We start from the raw sequence: 18,873 nt of genomic DNA, 5'->3' as shown, positions 1-18,873 counted from the left end.
TTTAGGGACGTGGCTCAGACATGGTTAGTTCCTGCGGCCAGGCCCAGAGCTGAGTTTTAACCCGACCAACCCTGCAAGGTCCAAGCCGGGCGTGTGGCTCTGGGCCATACGCGGTGCAAGGCTGAGCTGCGTTTTCACTGAGTAGAAATGAGGGTGCAGCCAGGACCTAAAAGGCCTTTTGAGGCTGGCACACAAACCCTGTGTCTCCCCTGATACTGGGCTCTGCCCCCAGACCAGATCTACCCACGCTTTTCCTCTGCAATGCTCTCTCATCCAGCCCATGGGGAGAGCGGGCCATGCCCCGGAAAGGGAGGGGAGACGCACAAATCTCCTCTGCCCGGCTCTCTTGCTCCTCTCCTGAAAGCGCAAAGCATTTTCCAAAGAGTGGTGAGTTAAGTGCCACAACTCCCTTTCAAACCCCACGGGGAAACTGAGGCACAGTGAGAGGAAGTGATTTGCCCAAGTGAGTCACTGGCAGAGTTGGGACTAGAGCCTAGAATGCAGATGGCCAGTCTTCTGCTCTACCCACTACGCAGCCTTGCTCCCAAAAGAAGACAGCTCTGGTTTTGCGTTGCCATTGTGAACTACAGTTTTCAAGGCTTTTAGCTCCACCCCGAAAGCTCCTTTGGGTTAAAGAGAGGCCGGTGGAGACCCTGCCTTTCCCGGAGCCCCAAGCGTGTGAATAGCCGCCTTGGCGAACAATAGTTGTCAAGCACAGGAGCCTTTCCCAGCATGGTTGTTGCCGATATGGCTGCCGCATGGTTTCACAGTCTGCCATGGAGCAAGATACATTTAACACCTATGCTGGCCAAAACCATGCACTAGGTGACCCACAGATAGGTCTCTCTGGGGATAGCTAGCTAGATACGCACTGGACGGTTTTTCAGGAGGCACAGGAATGCAGGAACTGCCCTAGTAGACCAGACCAGGGGAATAACATACACTGATTTTAAAGATAAGCATAAGAATGATTAAAACACGCTGCAAGTTAACGGCTTGTCAGATGAATTGGTTGATATCTGTTTAGTAATTGGGAAATAGTCAGATCTCATTACCGTTATTTATTATTCATAGGAATACTTTTCCGGGGGTTTCCAAATGTGATGTGTTTTTTTACCCTGCACCCAGTGGTGACGAGCCTTTTGGTTTAGACTCAGCGACAAACGAATTGCTTTTGCTTCTCAAATTGTGTGACGAAACATGTGCCCCCCTTGGCTGAGACCTGCCGGCCAAGTGATCAGCTCAGGCCTGATCCAGCCCCACTGGGGGCTTTCCATTGACTTCAGTGGGATTTGGAGCCGGAAGTGCTGGCAAAAGCTGAATCTGAGCACGATCAGCTGCATGCACAGAAACCACAGCCTCACACACGCGCCTCTCTGATTGCAACGCATCCATCTCCATGTACACACAGCCGGTACACGCACACACAGGTTCAACACCCCTGCTAAGCAGCGCAATGGTGCAAAGGGTCCCATCTGCCTTTGCTGTGACAGGCGTGTTTAAAGGATACAAAGGGCTTGACTCATTCTGCTGAGATCCACCAATGGGCTGCTGGCCCAGCTGCTGCAGCCCCGCCCCAAGCTGCGGGGGCACAAAGCAGCTTCCTTCCCCGAAGCCTTTCTTATTGTAGACATGCATTTCCTCCCCATAGTTCCCCTCCTTCATCTCCTTCTGCATTGATTCGCTTTGGGAGAATTGTTCCATTCTGCACCATTTCATTAGCTCAGAGGGCCGGGGCAGCTGCCAGCAGAACTAACCCGGCTAAGTGCAATTTACAGGAGTCCTGTTCCCCATTCTTCTCCTGCCCCCCGTTAGCCCTGACCCATGCTGCTCCTTTCCCCTCACTAGCCTGTGGCTTTTCCTGCTGTGTCTTCAGGCGGCATATGAGCAGGGCGGGGATGATCTGGCTAAGCCTCCTTGCAGAGTGACAGTCCTTCTATTGCCCTGCTAGCCAAGGATCCCGAAGCACTTCACGCTCCCCACCGCAGGGCAGGCAGGAGGTTTACTCCCATTTCACAGAAAGAAAAACAGAGGCATGGTGCTACCCAGCAAGCCAGGGCTGGGAGTGGGACCCAGGAGTTCATAGAATCATAGAATATCAGGGTTGGAAGAGACCTCAGGAGGTCATCTAGTCCAACCCCCTGCTCAAAGCAGGACCAACCCCAACTAAATCAGAGTTCCTGACTCTGAGCCTCATGCTCTGGCCAAGGCCCCTCCGTATCAGGGGACTGCAGCCTTCCCTAGCTCGGGTGGTCTAACAGGTCTTTGCCATCTCTGTGTGGGTAGGAAGGAGGTGGCCTAATGGGATGGGCATTGCCCTGGCCTGGGAGTCAAGGGGGTGCCATTCCTTGCTGAGTCAGAGACCTCCTGTCTGACCTTGGGCAAGTCACATGTTCTGCCAAGTGCCTCAGCTCCCCAGGGGGGACGGTCCTTCCCGGACTCAGGATAAAAATCCACCAGTGAGGCATGCAGGTAATACTGTGACGAGGGCCATACGAGTGCCGAGATAGCCGGGTCCTCAGGTCCCATTTACACTGCAAGAAATCACCAGGTTTAAACCCAGGTGGGGTTCAGCTATGTTCTAACTTGAATTTTCCCCGGCTAGGCGGACAGGCACAGACCGCGTTATAAACATGCTGGGGAGGGGGATCGGGGTTCTGATGGTTCCGGTACATGGTTAGGGCACGTTTAATTGCTTTTTTCCTGTCCACACAAGCGGGAGAGGGTGGGAGGGGAATCCAAACACACGCGCACACCAGCTGGGCCACAAACGAGTTCCACACGGGTTTAAACACGGTGTGTTTTGTGAGTCTCTGCTGGCATCCCGAGCAGCTGCTTTGCCACCTGAGGCCCACACAGATGGACTGCCCCCCATCCCGCACCTACATCTCTCCGACACTTGGCCCTGCTGATGTCTGCAGCAAATGCTTTCTGGCTGGGACGCCGCGGGGGTGTCTGTCCTGGGGTTCATGACAGAGGCTGCTTGCATCTGGCTGGAACATGTGTGTGAGAGACAGGAACATTGGCCCAGCCATGGGGTCCTGGATCCGGCAGCTGGAAAATCTGATTGCTCTTGAAGCTGCACATCTGGATGTGGGAAAACAAGAGAGAGAGGAATTGCTGAGCTGGAGTTTGTGGAAGGCCCTGCCCTCCGCCAGGCCCTCTCTGCCCAGGGCTGCTGCACAGAAGGGAGCCCGGACAATCTCTGCATTGAGCTTTAATATGCGGGTGGTGGTGGGATTCGTTCGCCCCTTAAAGGCTGAGCCAGCCTGGTCCATGCTCCTGGACCTGCAGCCCGGGGTGCCCACCTCCCCTGGGCCAGGGGCGATTGGCCCTGCTCGTGCCCCATGGGAAAACGAGCTTGTCTGTGCTCTCTGCAGGGTCCGGATGGAGAGATGATACCCCCACCCCCACAAGGAATCAGGACACCTCCCTATCTATTGTGGCTGAGCCTGGGCACCTCCCGGTTCCCACCTCTCCATTTTACTTCCCTGCCCATTTAGCAGGAACCTGGCTCCATCCACCGTTCCTGTCACTGCCTCCCCAAACTCACCGGTTCTGGAGACATTCTGTCCCGCATCCTTCTCCACCAGGGCCGGGGGATCCTCCCTTGTTCTGAGAGGGATTCCCCCTGGGTTTCCAAGGGGCACCTGAGTGCTGGCCCCACAGTTTCCCCCTTGCCACACCAAGCTCTTGGTACTTGCTGGGTGGGCCTGGGATTTGGGGGGTGTTTGCAGAGGGAGCTCAAGGAATAGCAGTGGGAGGAGCCCCATGAAACAGCAGGAAGCTGGGAGGAGGGGAGGTTCCCCCCTACCCTGTTATTTGTTTTGTTTTTTATTTATTTTAAATGTTTTCAGTCAGCCAAACAAAGAAAATCGCTGCGTTTGCAGACCAAGAAAGCAGGCGGCTGGGACAGTGCCGGGCACACGCCAGCGCCATGCAGTGGGGTGCAAGATGGGGCTCAGGACTAGGCCCATGGGCAAGGGCTTTGGGTCTCTGTGCTGAGAGACAAGGAAGTGGGAGGGTGTCAACCGCCAGCCCTCCCCAGAAAGCAGCAAGTGAGACAAGGGTGGGGGGAAGAGCTGGATGCCGCTGAGGGGGTTTGAGCTGCAGGTTTGCTCTCTCGCGAGCCACCCAGCCAGGGCTGGTGCTGGATGCAAAGAAGCCGCCCCGGGGGGATGCAGCATGCGTGCAGGTGGGCGTCCTCGCTGCACAGCGCAGAGCTCATCAGAGAACCCCCCTTGGGGAGAAGGGAGCTGACAGTTTAGTGCATGCAGGCAGCCGGGATCTTCCCACCAGAGCTAGGGGCTCTCCCGGGTCTGGACATCTGCATTGGTAGGTGGTTTAAGAGACTAAAAGACACAAAGGATTTTTCTGAGGAGCCCAAACCTCAGCCCAAGCTCCAGACACCTGGGAAGCGGAAAGCTGGGTCCCGCTCTCTAATGGAACAAACAAGAACCTTAGACCCTGATCCAAATTTGCTGGCCCGGGCCCCTCTCTGTGCACACTGCTCTGGCCCCTGGCTCAGCAGATTCCCCCCAGGGAATAATCCAGGAGAAGGGGAAGGTGGCAGTTGGCCGGTTGGAGCCACCAAGACTGGGGAATCTCTGCTCCCTGTCTCACCCCATCAGCACGGCCCTGGGGAGGGGCAGCGACACCCACAGCTGTCCGAACTTTGCACACCGCGCTCAGCAGTGCCAGGGCAGGGCTGCCCCGAGAGGGGGGCAAAAGGGGCAGTTTGCCCGGGGCCCCTGTGGGAGGGCACCCAAACTTGGTGGCATTATGACCTGGCACACTGGGTTGCCACACCACTGGCTGCCATTCAGCCCATGGCGGAGGGGAAGCCGGGTCAGACTGGAGGGGCGCGGTGCTACGTTCAAGGGAGAGCTGCGCGTACCCCATGGAAAAGTTCTGGGGTGCAAGGACTCAGGGAACACGGGCACTGGGATGATCTTAATCTGAATCCTAAGTGCCGCTCGATCTGTCTTCCCCCATTAAAAGGCGGGAGAGGGGAAGATCCCCCACGGCCACGTAACCAATGCAGCCACCACTGCTCTCTATCCCCCAAAGCCGGCCGTAGGGCTCCTGGCCAGCCCCAGCAGCACAGAGCAGGCTTTCCCAGCCACTTGCCCCATCTCTGTCCCGCAGGACCAGGAGCTCAGTTCTGGGGGTCGCTTGGTGAGGCTGGTACCTGCTGGGAGCCAACAGAGACACGCACACCCTGCCTCATGTAACCCCGGGGCCACCCTACAGCCAGGGATCCCGCTAGCCTGGGGCCAGATTGAAGCCAGCAACCGAGGGCGAAAGGCTCTGTACCCCAGTCCAGCCCTGAGCCAGCCAGACCCCACTTCCCCAGCGCCGGTGGGACCAGCGCTAACTGGTGCATTGCCCCAGGTCTGTAAGTGGCTCTCGGGAGGAATTGCTGGGGTTTGGGGCTCCCCTCCACCGACAGCAGCCTGTCCTTGCTGTGTAACTCCCCTGCAGTGCTTCTGTGTTCGCTGCGTGGCGGTTGTGGGGGCAACTGGCTCCGAACGGCCCTGGACGCTTTCCTCGGGCGGGTTTTATCTTTGCCCCGCTGGCGCTGACCCTGCGCCTGCAAACACAGCCGGGGAGGCCAGGCAACAGTCGCTAGGGAGCTGCTGGTTGCTACCAACAATACACAAAATGCAGCCGGAAAGGAAGCTTGTTCTGTCTCATGGAGATGTTGGGCCCAGGGGACTGTCCAGGGGACACGGCGGGGCTGGGGGACCGTCCAGGGGGCACGGCGGGGCCGGGGGAACGTCCAGGGGACACGGCGGGGCGGGGGGAATGTCCAGGGGACATGGCATGGCCGGGGGAATGTCCAGGGGACACGGCGGGGGTGGGGGAACGTCCAGGGGGCACGGCGGGGCTGGGGGAACCGTCCAGGGGACACGGCGGGGCCGGGGGAACGTCCAGGGGGCACGGCGGGGCCGGGGGAACGTCCAGGGGACACGGCGGGGCCGGGGGAACCGTCCAGGGGACACGGCGGGGCGGGGGGAATGTCCAGGGGACACGGCGGGGCCGGGGGAACGTCCAGGGGACACGGCGGGGCCGGGGGAACGTCCAGGGGACACATGGGTTCTTCCATGTTCCTCCTCCTTAGGATACAACTCGAAGGTTCCCCGTGGTCCCCCCCCGCTTCTCTCTGGGGCCCAGGAGGCTGCCTGTACAGCTCAGTCTCTTTCAGAGGCCAGGGGCCCCGTCCGCCCTCTCCAGCTCGGAGAGCCCAGAGGAAGGAGGTTGGGGACAGAGAGAGGGCCACGGAGCCAGTCGTCTCTGCTCTACAGATCTGGCATGGTCGGGAGAAGCCGGAGGCCCCAGTGCCAGAGCATCGTGTGCTTCTGTTCTGCAAGGCCAAAGGCGAGGAAAGCAGCGAGCCACGGGCTCAGGAGAACGGCAAGTGCTCCCCACGGGACACAAGAGAAGACACTTCTCCGGGACTCTAGCAACGCTTTGGAGAGGCGCTCCGAGGGCCTGGAACCCGGGGGGCCCCGGATCCAGTGCCAGATGGGAGAGTCAGAGCTGCCTCCTGGTCATGGGTGTCGCTCCAGGCCAAGGCCAACAGACAGCTGTTCCCACCTCCTGGCTCATCCCTGGCTGCTCCAGTCAATGAGATTAGAAACTCCCGTTCTTCCTTTATCCCCAGCAAAGGTACAAGCCAGACTGCCCCTGCCTTGTTCAGCCTACCTCGGGAGGCCCCATCCCCCAGCAGGGAAAGGGGGGTTCAGTCCCCATGGCTCATTCAGTCCTGGCCTCTCTGCTGAGACTGCCAGCAAAGGGGCTGGTCACTGCTAACTGAGATGTGGACACCTGACCAACGGGAGCTGGACTGAGATCCACCAAACTCACTGCACACAGGCCATTGCTCGAGTCACTGCTGACCTGCCACGAGGACTGGGGTTGTGCGTGCGTGCGTGTGTGTGTGCCAGTGTGCACGTGTGTGTGTGTGTGCTGGTGTGTGTGTGTAAAAGTGGCTGTGCAGATGGGCTGGAGAGCTGTGAGTATAACTGGGCCTGTATTTCTGAGCGTGGCTTTGTCTGGGTGTCAGGATGAGCATCTGTCTGTCTGTCTATGCCTCAGATGGGTCTCTAACATCCCAGCTGTGACGAAGTGGGACGGTTCTTAATGTTTCCTCTGAATAGTGTGGGGGTGCCTCAGTTTCCCCTAGGCAGTTCTTAAGTATCTAGGTGGTGGGATAAGGGTGTATGGTCCTTGCAGAGCCCTGGAGGGCAGGTGTGTGCAGGGGTCTGGACACAGAGAAGGGCTGACACCCTGTTTCCTGGCAACTGATGGCCTGGGCCCTTCCCCCCTGCAAGGTGAGAGCTAAAGGGTTGGAGAAAAAAGGAATCAGGTGACCTCCTGGCCCGGAAAGGGGAAAGCCCAGAGGAGGAGGGGCTGGAGGGAGTTTCAGTTTGGGGCTGGCTGGGGATGAGGAGTGAAGTGCAGACCTGGTTGTCTGGCTCACTGCCCCCCAAAATGGACCCAGCTGAGGGGTCCTGTTCTCTGCACCTACAAGCTCTGTGTTACACCATGTTCCTGTCGTCTAATAAACCTTCTGTTTTACTGGCTGGCTGAGAGTCACGTCTGACTGCGGAGTTGGGGGGCAGGACCCTCTGGCTCCCCCAGGACCCCGCCTGGGCGGACTCGCTGTGGGAAGCGCAGGGAGGGGCAGAGGATGCTGAAGGCTCCGAGGTCACACCCAGGAAGGTGGAAGCCGGGTGAGCTGTGTGTCCTGCGGACAGGCTGCTCCCAGAGAGGAGACTTCCCCAGAGTCCTGCCTGGCTTCGTGGGGAGCAGATCCAGAGCATCCCCCGGGGACTCCGTGACACCAGCGTTCCCGGACAGCAACAGCGCTACCATCTCAGACCGGAGCTGTGCTACCCCTGGAAGACCCACTCCTGGCTCTGGCTGGCGTTCGAATGACATCAGTCCCACGGAGCTTGCTTGGTCGGAATGTGGGTGCCATGGACCCTGCACTCGGCTCTCCACTGCAGCAGCCTGGATTCGTCTCCTTCGTCCTCCTCCAGGCCTCTTGGCTTTAGCTCCTGCGAGGACGCCAGCATGCAGGAGAAATGCAGCCTCAGCTCTCTCTGATGGGGGTGGGGCTGAAAAAGGGACCAGGCCCAGGAATGTGTCTTGAGAAATAATGTGACAATCCCCCCCCCCCCCCCGCCAAGAAAAGAAACCCCCTGGATCTGGCCTTTCTTATTAACATCTGAATGTCAGCCAGCCAGGGGGGACAATAGCGTTCGGGGGGGGGGGCGGGGGGGAGGGGCCCTCCCTGTTTCCCCAGCTGTCTCCCTGTCTCTCTTTTCTTTTCTCCTCCCTCCCTATCCCCTCTCCTCTCTCTCCCCCTCCCAGGACAGCTTTCCTGGGGCCCAGTCATATGACTTGCTAGGTGATAAAGGGAGACCAGATGCCACCAGGGATTCCTGTTCCGTCTCCTAGCAACTGAACAACCCGTTGCCTAGCAGCAGATGAGCAGGGCTCTGTCTTACATACCTAATTAGACAGCAAGCATCTCTGGGGCTCCTGTCTCCTTGGGATGGAGCCATCGATTTTATTCCACAGCACACTGGACCCGCTCCTGGGGACACTTCATTGATTTCTCTGCTGCACCCACAGAGCCTTTACCTCTTCCTGTAATCACAGCCCGCTGCCCTTCCCCAGCACCTTCCACCCAGGATCTGAAGATGCTTCACAGACTTCAATGAATCCAGCCTCACAGCTCCCCTGTTAAAGGAATGAGTGGTATAAAAGCCACATTACAGATGGGGAAACCGAGGCACGAAGTAATGAGGCGATTCACAGAAAGTCACCGTGCGGGGCTGAGGACAGAGCCCAGGAGTCCCAGCTCTTTGCTGTAACCACTAGTCCGTCCTTTCTCCTAGTGCACAGAAAGGAACCTGGGAGTCCTGATGCCCAGACCCCTGCTCTAACTCTCACCTGAAAGATGGCACTGTGGGCCGTAGCACAGCGCCCCCTAAACTGCCATGGGGATGAAGCCGTGCCAGCTGCCTTGCGTGAGGCTGGCGCAGGGCCAGATCTTGTGGGGAGGGTTCTGAGTGTGCTGAGATACAGTGTCATCTCCAGCCCTGTCTATGTGGGTGGTGCCCCCGTGCCCCCAAAGAGACACACACCCCCCTCGGGACACACAGCCACAGTGCAGCACTACAGAGACACGAACCCGGGCAGAGCGTGGCCTGTTCTGAAAGGGAAGCTGGGCGTGGCGGGTGTACAGCAGGGCATTCCAGCTTTCCATGAAAGGCGCTAAGAGCCGGCTGTCTGCGCCCTGCCCAGCCAGGGCGCTCCAGCCTCAAAACCCTGGTTAGCCCACACCTGACCCACCCTTGGCTTCTATTTCCAGCCGCCGTGCTCTGCCGTGGCCTGATCCTAAGCAGGGATAAGCAGCGTGGTGCTGCTCGAGCTCATGTGAGAGCAGATGGTTTGGGGAGGGGGCAGGAGAGAGCAGCGCTGAGGGCACACAGGGGCCGAGCACCCGGCCTCCTCGCCTAGCAGGAGCAGGGCAAGTTGCTCCTGAAACCCAGGCTGAAAGCGTGGGGCCGGATTCCTCAGCTGGCTTCAGCGGGTGACCTCAGGGAGGAGCGCGGCCTGCAGTTTCTTACTGTTTCCTCGGATCAGAAGAAAATGGTGCAGAGACTGAAACACAAGCTCCGAGGACGGAACACTGGAAAGAGGGGAGGAGTAGCCACTGTCGTGACGGCCCAGTCGGCTTCCTTGGACATTTCACGGCCAGCGTTAATTTAGGCAAGTTCTGCCTCTGTGCTGAGCACGCAGCGGACTGTCTGGCAGCCCAGCTCCTGCCACAACCAGGCTGCCAAGGAGCCAGGACAGGAGAGAGGAACCAGGCGGCCGTACAGAGGCGTGGAGAGCTGGGGAGTTGCAGTAGGGGACCGCTGGGAGATGGAGGGAACTGCATGTTGAAATGCACTTGATTGTTTCCTACCTAGATTTTTCCCAAATAGGGGATGATCTGGGATCATAATGCTTTGCACTTACAGAGCACCTTCCACCCCAGGTCTTAAAGCGCATTGCAGCCATTAAGGAATTAACCCTCACAGCCCTCTGGGAAGTGGGTCTTTATATTATCCACCATTGTGTAGCTGGAGAAACGGAGGTTCAGATGGGCTCGTTAACTTGCCCCAGGTGACACCACCATGCCTCGCACAGGGAACAGAGCCCAGGCCTCTTGATTCTCAGTTCTATGCCTTAATCAATGGCATAGAACTCCCACCCTAAATACATCCACCCTGTTCCCCCCACCTGCCCCGCCCCACCTCTCTGGGTCATAAAGGTAGGTTACCGTCACTGGTGTAACTGCCCCAGTGCAAACCCCTAGTGTAGACGGTGCCGTCACTGGTGCCACTACAAAAATAGCTGGAACCAGGGCAAATTCCTGACAGGTGTAAATTGACACATGCCGAGGATCTGCCCCCAGGTGTAGCTAAGGCCATAGATTAGAATAAAATAGAAGGAAGCCAGGGAGGAAAAGAAAAGGCAAAAGACATTTCCTGTGCTCCATCCCGTAAGCATAGAACTGCTTGTGGTGAGTGTTCGAATGGATGATTATGTTTCAGCCCTGGATCTTCCAGTCACTAATGCACCGCAAAGCCCATTTACAAACCGGAGCAAAAAGACCCTGAGAACTTGACAAGTCTCCACAGGGAATTGAATTTCCTGGACTTCCTCTCATGCTGCTTGGATGAGACACGTCTCCAGGAAGCAGCATGTTCTACCATAAACTACTGTCATTGTAAAGGCAAATGTAGCATTTTGCTGTGTCCTGGGGCTTAGCTAGGAGTCCTGACAGCTCTCCACGCAGAGCACGGGCTGGAGCCAAGGGCAGGGTGTTGTTTCCATTTGTTTCACTACAACACGGCTGGAGATTTATAGGTTTCTGTGGGTGGAGATGAACTTGATGAAAAAGCCCAGCTCTGACCATGGCCAAATTCTGAAACCGGATACGGACCCTTTCCCTGGGCTGCATCCTCAACTGGTGTAAATCAGTGCAGCTCCATTGAAGTTAATTTGCACCCGCTGAGGAGTTGGCCCTCTGGTCCTCAATGAGCCCAGAAGTTCCTTTGTTCAGCTGTGCCTCTGCAATCCTGGATTCTTCTCCTCACTGTATTTTCCACTGACTGCATCCAATGAAGTGAGCTGTAGCTCACGAAAGCTTATGCTCCAATAAATTGGTTAGTCTCTAAGGTGCCACAAGTCCTCCTTTTCTTTTTGAGAATACAGACTAACACGGCTGCTACTCTGAAACCTGGATTCTTCTTGTACCTCATCAGCCCCCTGGGGAATGTAGGGAACCAGCCTGCATCGGCAGGAAGGCGAATTGGGTCTAGGAGGTCTTTGTCCTTTATTAGCCAGGTACAGTCTACGTGTGCTGCCATGGTGCAGATCTTGACCATTCGTGGGGGCCAGTTCTCCTTGGGGTTGGGACCAATATTCACTGGGATGTTATTGCCTCAAAATAGCCAGGGGTCTGGGACTGATGAGTTATTTAAAAAAAATAAAATATGGATGAGGAGGGAAATGGGAGGGGGGCAGAAATGTGTCAAACTAGTGAGAAAGACGGGGGGCAGGAATCCAGAGCAGCTACAGAATGTGGGAAATGCGCAGAAAATTTGGATTTCTTGCAGGGAGGGATTGAAAATGTTGCTCTTCAGCCTGCAACAAAGCAGCCAGTCTCACGGCTCCACCTGCAGCAGCTGCTGCCTGTCCTCTCCCTACCCCCTCGCCTCCCTTGCCAGCCCTGCAGAAATGGGTGTGTAAAGGCGCCTGCAGACCCGGGAAAGAGACTCTGATCTCACCCTGCGGAAAAGGGAGACATCACGGTTGCAAGACACCCCCCATGTACTACCCACCCCATAAAACACCCCCGCTGCCTTACAATCCGGGGGGCTGGAACAATTTGCATAATGGGGGGGGCAGCAGCACCCCCAGCACCCCTAGTTCCAGCACCTACACTTGCAATGCTCTGGCCATTCGGCATCCCACTCTTGCGTGCCACAGAAATCTGGAAGGCGAGGTCTTGGCTCTCTATCCCTGCTCGGGGTTGCTGCAGGTTGAACCCACTACAAAACCCGCCACACCCAAGCTATGCTAAGGACAGACACTGCTCACCACAGCCCTGCGGAGAGGGAGCAGCTGGTTCCATGGGGTGGGCGCATTTCTGAAGATGGGGATGCAGGGCTCCAAGGGTGATCTGGTGCTTGCAGCCCTGTATGCCGCCCCCCCAGCTCCACCCCCTCTGTATAATTCTCCCATGTCCTGAATGCCAACTGCTCCCCAGCAGCACAGCTGTGTGGGCCGGGTCCGGAACCACCCCAGCCCTACACCAGGGTGCCAGGCGGGGGGCTGGAGCCATCCCTACACTGGGGGCGCTGAGAACCATTGAACCAAACTGCAAACCCTGCATGTGATGGAAACCACGGCACGCCAGGGGGTGCAGCCCCCCAGTTCCAGCACCTAGCCAGGTCCTTCCGGCTCCCCGGGCTCGGAGCCCGCTCACGGTGACCCATCTTGCTCAGAGGGAGTGTCCACCCCCGCCCCACTAGACACATCAATGAATCAGGCTTCCGGCTACTCCGGCCCTGGGGAGGGGCGCTTGGATGCTGCTTGGCTCTTGCCCCTCCCCGGTTGGACTCTGCCGTGTGTTTCGGGGGGCAGAGAGCAGGGGTCGGGAGGAAATCGCTTGCAGGGGAGACGCCCCCCGCCCCGAGAGCGCCACGGTTCTCCTCCCGTCTGCCCGACTGCCCCTCGACAAGTCAGGGATGGGGGGCACCAGACACGAGCCCCGAGTTTGCCTCGTCCCTTGATTGTCCTGCCCCCAGTCTTGGGGGTGAGCCACGCACTTGCTCTGACAGCTCCCCCCCCCGTGCTCTGGGCTCAGCTGGGGACCCCAAACACAGGCGCTCTCAGCCCGCCCCGGGGGGGGGTCGCCCCCTGCTTTTCCGCGCACGATGCGGTGTGAGGCTGCGGGGGGGGTCACGCATGCTCCGGATTTCATCTGGCTGCAGATTCCTGCTGCAAAGCCGCGGCCCCCCCCCCGCTGCCCCGCCCCGCTCTTTGTCTGCAGGCGGGGGGGGCCGGGGCAGCCAGAGGGGGCGGGGCCATTACCTCATCCCCCCGCGCTCCGCACCAATCCCCGGGCCGAGCCGGGCGGACCGACCAACCAGGGGAAGCCCGGGCCCGTCGCCATGGCGACGGGAGGGTATATAGCCGCCGCGCCGCCGCGCGCCCCCCGAGTTCTCTTACAGCGACCCCCTAAGAGTCGCGCGGTAAGAAAGCGGCCAGCGCCCCCGCCCGGCGGTCAGCATGGTAAGGGGGGCGCGCGCGCTGGGGGGCTCCAGCCCCGCTCCGCCGGGCGCGCTTTGCTGCGGCCGGGGCTCGCCTTTGCACCCCCCCCCCCGCCCGCAGAACCGAGGGGTCCCCCCTCACGGCTGCCGCTGCAGCCCGTCCCCGCGGGGCATCTGCTGCGGGGCAGCGCTGGGCTGGGTGCGGGGTGGAGGCTGGCCCGGCCGCTTCTCCCTCCAGGGAGGGGCTGGTACCCCGCCGGGGGCTCTAAGGGGTGGGGGGCGCGGTGGGAGACGCGGCTGCTCCCTGCAGGGGGGCGCGGCTGTACCCCGCCGGGGGCTCTGGGGGGGGGCGCGGCTGTGCCCTGTAGGGAGGCTACCGCCTGTGAGCGGGGCGTGGGGAGCCAACCGTCCAGGGTTGTCCTGGAGGCTCCGGGAACTGGAGCTGAATCTTTCCTTGCTGTTTGTGTCCTGGGATGAAACCTCCGGGGATCGTTCTAACCAACATCGGCAACCCCGGCGGGGCGGGGCGCGGCTCTGCGGGGCGCGGCTGTCCGCAGCGGGGCGGGGCGCGGCTGTACCCCGGGGGCGCTCCCGGGGGTTCTGCGTGGAGCTCGCTGATGAGACGCGTTTCAAAGCTTCCTGTCTGGAGCCAGCGGCTCTGGTCTCTGCTCAGCCCTCTCCGCAACCCCCGGGGGGCGCAGAGGCGAGCGGTGCTGCGGGAGGGGGACGTGGCAAACCGCGAGGTCCCAACTCCAGAATCCCTCCTAGGAGGGCCAGAAACTGCCGGCAGCGGCTGGCCAGCCCTGGGGGAGCATGGGCTGGACGGGCCACGCCCTTGCGCCCCAGAGAGGGGCTGTTTGCCTGCCCAGAGAACAGCAGTGCCGGGGGGTGAGAAAAGCAGCGGGTCCCTGCAACATGGGGCAGGGCAGCCCTGGCAAAGCCCCCGCCCGTCCTCCACTCCCCCTCGGTGGTTTGTGGCCATGAATAGCTAGCACAAGGGGGCCTGAAGGAGGAGACAAAGGGGGGCGGGGCTCTGGCAGATGGGACCAGAATGATGATTCCCAGGCGAGCAGGACAAGGCTGCAGAGTTACTGGATGGGGCTTGGAAGATAAATGTGCTTCAGAGCCATTATACTGGAGTGCGTGTGAGCGCCTGTGCACACTTGTGCACGTGCCTATTCTGTGTTTGTAGCTTTACGTTGGTTATATTGGTGTAGTATATTAGCTCCCTAGGCAGCATCCCCAATGCCTTGTGAAGGGAGGGGGAGCTTTGCAAAGGCAAGGGCCATGTTTTCAATATTCTATTTCAAGTGCATTAAAGGCAGAATGTAAGTAATGGGGAATTGCACCCAGCCTCTCTCCCACACCCAGATGCTCACTCTCTTGGCATGTGAACTGAGCTTTGACTTTTGTCCCGCCTGCTTCACTGATTGACTTCATTCCCATGTGGGCATGTTCTCCGCTGAGGTCAGCAGAGGGAAATTGGCAAAACAATCTAATGAGATCATGCTGGAAATAGCCCAGTCTGTGTTAAGCCATTGCTGTCTGCACAGACTCCAGCAGCAGGCACAGGGCAGAGGGATGGTTAGAATTCTCTCCCAGCTGTGTCCACTGAGCCTGGTTTCCCTGGCTGGGTGTGGCAGCTCCATTCATTATGCCCTAGGCTAGGCTCTCTTGGGGGTTAGCCATCTGTGCATGTGGGCAGAGGCTGGTACTTCTGGGGGACAGAAAAGCAATCGTGGTGGTTTGGAGGCTGATCTTACCAGGTACTGAGCACCCACTGCAGACACCCCAGAGGGGGACACTGGGGACCAGACTCCTGAAAGGACTCAGCACTCACAATGGGGGCTGGCTTCTCCATGAGAACAATGGGGTGCTGCTGGGGGCTGGAAGTCTGGCCCTCCTTGTTTTGTGGGGTGGGGCCCTTATTCACAGTAATACCCATTGCCCCGATCCTGTCCCCAAATCCGTCGTGTTTCGCCAGCTACTTCCATGGGAGCGGGAGCGGGCCCCACATAAGGAAAACCTGGCCGTGGCAGGCAGACACTTCTCAAGAATTGTGATACTGCTCAATTGTTTCCCATTACCACCTGCCTCTCCCTGGTTCATGAGTATTCTTCTTTTTGCTTCCTTTCCTGCCAATGATCTGCTCTTCCTGTCCCTGCAATTTGGAAAGCACATGGTGCATTGAACACGTGGGGTTACACAAAGGGCTAGCATCTGTGTGACATGCTGCTTTTTGGGTACAGCCGAACACCGAGCCTGTTCAGAGCATGCCCAGCTCCAAAGCTGAATGGTGCCTGATTTTGCTGCTACTGTTTTATGCATCGAGGATCCAACAAGGCAAAAATGGGAGTTTCAAAGGGAGCTTCTAGAGATGCCTCAATTAATCAAAAGCCACTTAATAACATGCAATTGCAGCCCAACCCAATGTGTTTACATCTTCTCTTCCCACCTCCCACCCTCTTCTCCGCAGCGTGAGTGCATCTCTATCCACGTCGGCCAGGCCGGTGTCCAGATCGGCAATGCCTGCTGGGAGCTCTACTGCCTGGAACATGGGATCCAGCCTGACGGCCAGATGCCCAGCGACAAGACCATCGGCGGAGGAGACGACTCCTTCAACACCTTCTTCAGTGAGACGGGCGCTGGCAAGCACGTCCCCAGAGCCGTCTTTGTGGACTTGGAGCCAACAGTCATAGGTGAGTGTGCGAAGCCATCATCTGACTGCTTTCTGGGCTCCCTTGTAAACTCATGTGCCTAGAGCAGACAGCTGCTGTGCATGGACAGCGGGGAGACAAACTCTCTGCCTTTCCTCTCCCCAGATGAAGTGCGCACTGGAACCTACCGCCAGCTCTTCCACCCTGAGCAGCTCATCACTGGCAAGGAAGATGCTGCCAACAACTATGCCCGTGGGCACTACACCATTGGGAAAGAAATCATCGACCTGGTTCTTGACAGGATCCGCAAGCTGGTAGATCCCATCTCTCTTGAGGGTGATCTGGGGAGGTCATGAATGGGAAGATGTTTGAAAGACATAAGTTCATAGCTGATGGTTTCTCCCCCTGCCTCCCATCCCAACTAATCGTATTGTTGATGTATTTAGTGCCACCATATTTCCAGGTGGTCCTAAGGTGAATTAAAAAGTCCTTTGAAATAGAGTAGTCACTCAGTGGTACTGGGCTAAGATTACCAGGCAGTGAATATGGACAAGTAACTTTGTAACAGATAAGTTATTAAAGGGCATATTTTTATCTCCATTCCACTGGATTGACACTGATGGAACTCCACCAAGTATGATGGAGTGGACCCAGATTTAATAGAACAGAATTTGGTCCTAAGGGGAAACATTTCTAGGATGGGAAGAACGTTAAGTGAACTTCCTGCCTGGTATAACTGGTTGGTTCAATTATCCAATCAACTGATGAAATTACCAGGCAGCAGGTTTAAAACAACGAAAAGGAAGTATTTCTTCACACAATGCACAGTCAACCTGTGGAACTCCTTGCCAGAGGATGTTGTGAAGGCCAAAAGTATAACTGGTTTCAAAAAAGAAATCTAGTTCATGAAGGATAGGTCCATCAGTGGCAAGTAGCCAAGATGGTCCAGGATGCAAGCTGATGCTTGGGGTGTCCCAAAGCCTCTGACTGCCAGATGCTGGGGCTGGATGACAGATGGATCACTCAATAATTGCCCTGTTCTGTTCATTCCCTCTGAAGCACCTGGCATTGGCCACTGTCGGAAGACAGGATACTGGGCTAGATGGACCTTTGGTCTGACCCAGGATGGCTGTTCTTATGTTCTTAAAAATAACGTCCTTTGTGTTTCCACCTTCTTCTAGGCCGACCAGTGCACAGGTCTCCAGGGCTTCCTGGTCTTCCACAGCTTTGGAGGTGGCACTGGTTCTGGGTTCACCTCCCTGCTGATGGAGCGTCTGTCTGTTGACTATGGCAAGAAGTCCAAGCTGGAGTTCTCCATCTACCCCGCTCCTCAGGTCTCCACCGCAGTGGTGGAGCCCTACAACTCCATCCTGACCACCCACACCACCCTGGAGCACTCTGACTGCGCCTTCATGGTAGACAACGAGGCCATCTATGACATCTGCCGCAGGAACCTGGACATTGAGCGCCCCACCTACACCAATCTGAACCGGTTGATAGGCCAGATAGTGTCTTCCATCACTGCCTCCCTCCGATTTGATGGTGCCCTGAATGTAGATCTGACAGAGTTCCAGACCAACTTGGTGCCCTACCCCCGTATCCACTTCCCTCTGGCCACCTATGCCCCAGTCATCTCTGCTGAGAAAGCTTACCATGAGCAGCTTTCTGTAGCAGAGATCACAAATGCTTGCTTTGAGCCAGCCAACCAGATGGTGAAATGTGACCCCCGCCATGGGAAATACATGGCCTGCTGCCTCTTGTACCGTGGGGACGTGGTGCCCAAAGATGTCAATGCTGCTATTGCCACCATCAAAACCAAGCGCACTATCCAGTTTGTGGACTGGTGCCCAACTGGCTTCAAGGTTGGTATCAACTACCAGCCTCCCACTGTGGTTCCTGGCGGTGACCTGGCCAAGGTGCAGCGGGCCGTGTGCATGCTCAGCAACACCACAGCCATAGCTGAGGCCTGGGCTCGTCTGGACCACAAGTTTGACCTGATGTACGCCAAGCGTGCCTTTGTTCACTGGTACGTAGGGGAGGGGATGGAGGAAGGCGAGTTCTCGGAGGCTCGGGAGGACATGGCTGCCCTAGAGAAGGATTACGAAGAGGTTGGTGTGGATTCTGTTGAAGGGGAAGGTGAAGAGGAAGGGGAGGAATATTAAAGTAAAATGTCACAACGGTGCTGCTCTTACAGGGAGCTTAAACTATTCTAAACATTCAAAATGTTTGGTCCGATCAGTTAATTTGTATGTAGCAGTGTCTGCCCAAATGTGTGTGTTTGCTGTCTGGTAACTGATCTGTGCTTAAAATATGGAAGTTTTTGGTACAGACCCAAACCGTCCACTTCTCTTGTGGGTTTGTGAATAAAAAAGCATTCCCTGTCTTAGAGGATCCGTGTCTTTTGTATGTACTCAACACACTCCTGAAATCCATCTTCATTTAAACCTCCACACCACTGTGTAGTTGCACACAATAGAAACACTTTGAGGGTCTCTTAGAAGACCGCAAAACTGCCCTCTGCAAAATCTAAAACTGCAGACTTCAGTTGTCAAAAATAACACTTTAAAAAAAAAAAAGTGAATTTTGAAACAGCGTATTGTTTTACAATGACTGACGCCCACACTTTTAGGGGAGATCCAGCCGCGATGGTTTTAAGCCATGACTGCGCTTCCTTGAGCTTGAACTCTATAAATTAGTGCAGCCCTGAGTCGGCACCAACTTGTGCCAGCTGCCAGTGACCCCAAGGAGCCCTTGTGGCTGCCTCGCTGCAGGAAAGCCCAGGCCATGCCCTCCCCCCACATGTTCTGTAAGCAGAGAAGTTTAAAAATAAAAATCAACTAGGTCTGGAAACTGGCCTCCTGTTTTCACTC

At 57.2% G+C, this 18,873-nt stretch overlaps 1 protein-coding gene across 1 annotated transcript; it reads left to right on the top strand.

Annotated features, from left to right (window-relative positions):
• The first annotated feature begins 13,246 nt into the window (after window positions 1–13,246).
• TUBA1A (tubulin alpha 1a) lies at window positions 13,247–18,391 on the top strand. Its single transcript, XM_074935211.1, has 4 exons — window positions 13,247–13,368; window positions 15,823–16,045; window positions 16,169–16,317; window positions 17,185–18,391. Exons 1-4 carry the CDS (start codon window positions 13,366–13,368, stop codon window positions 18,163–18,165), a joined length of 1,356 nt encoding a protein of 451 aa, XP_074791312.1. The 5' UTR covers window positions 13,247–13,365; the 3' UTR covers window positions 18,166–18,391.
• The last annotated feature ends 482 nt before the right edge of the window (window positions 18,392–18,873 follow it).

This window comes from Natator depressus, chromosome 20, assembly GCF_965152275.1.
Source record: "Natator depressus isolate rNatDep1 chromosome 20, rNatDep2.hap1, whole genome shotgun sequence".
Lineage (NCBI taxonomy): Eukaryota > Metazoa > Chordata > Testudines > Cheloniidae > Natator > Natator depressus.
The sequence above is the reverse complement of the archived record's forward strand: the minus strand, read 5'-3'. Positions and strand labels throughout refer to the sequence as shown.

Bases quoted from the DNA above. Each gene is read 5' to 3' on its own strand.
- TUBA1A (XM_074935211.1), top strand. The intron at 16,046-16,168 runs GTGAGTGTGCGA...TCCTCTCCCCAG, and splicing joins CTTGGAGCCAACAGTCATAG to ATGAAGTGCGCACTGGAACC. The intron at 16,318-17,184 runs GTAGATCCCATC...ACCTTCTTCTAG, and splicing joins TTGACAGGATCCGCAAGCTG to GCCGACCAGTGCACAGGTCT.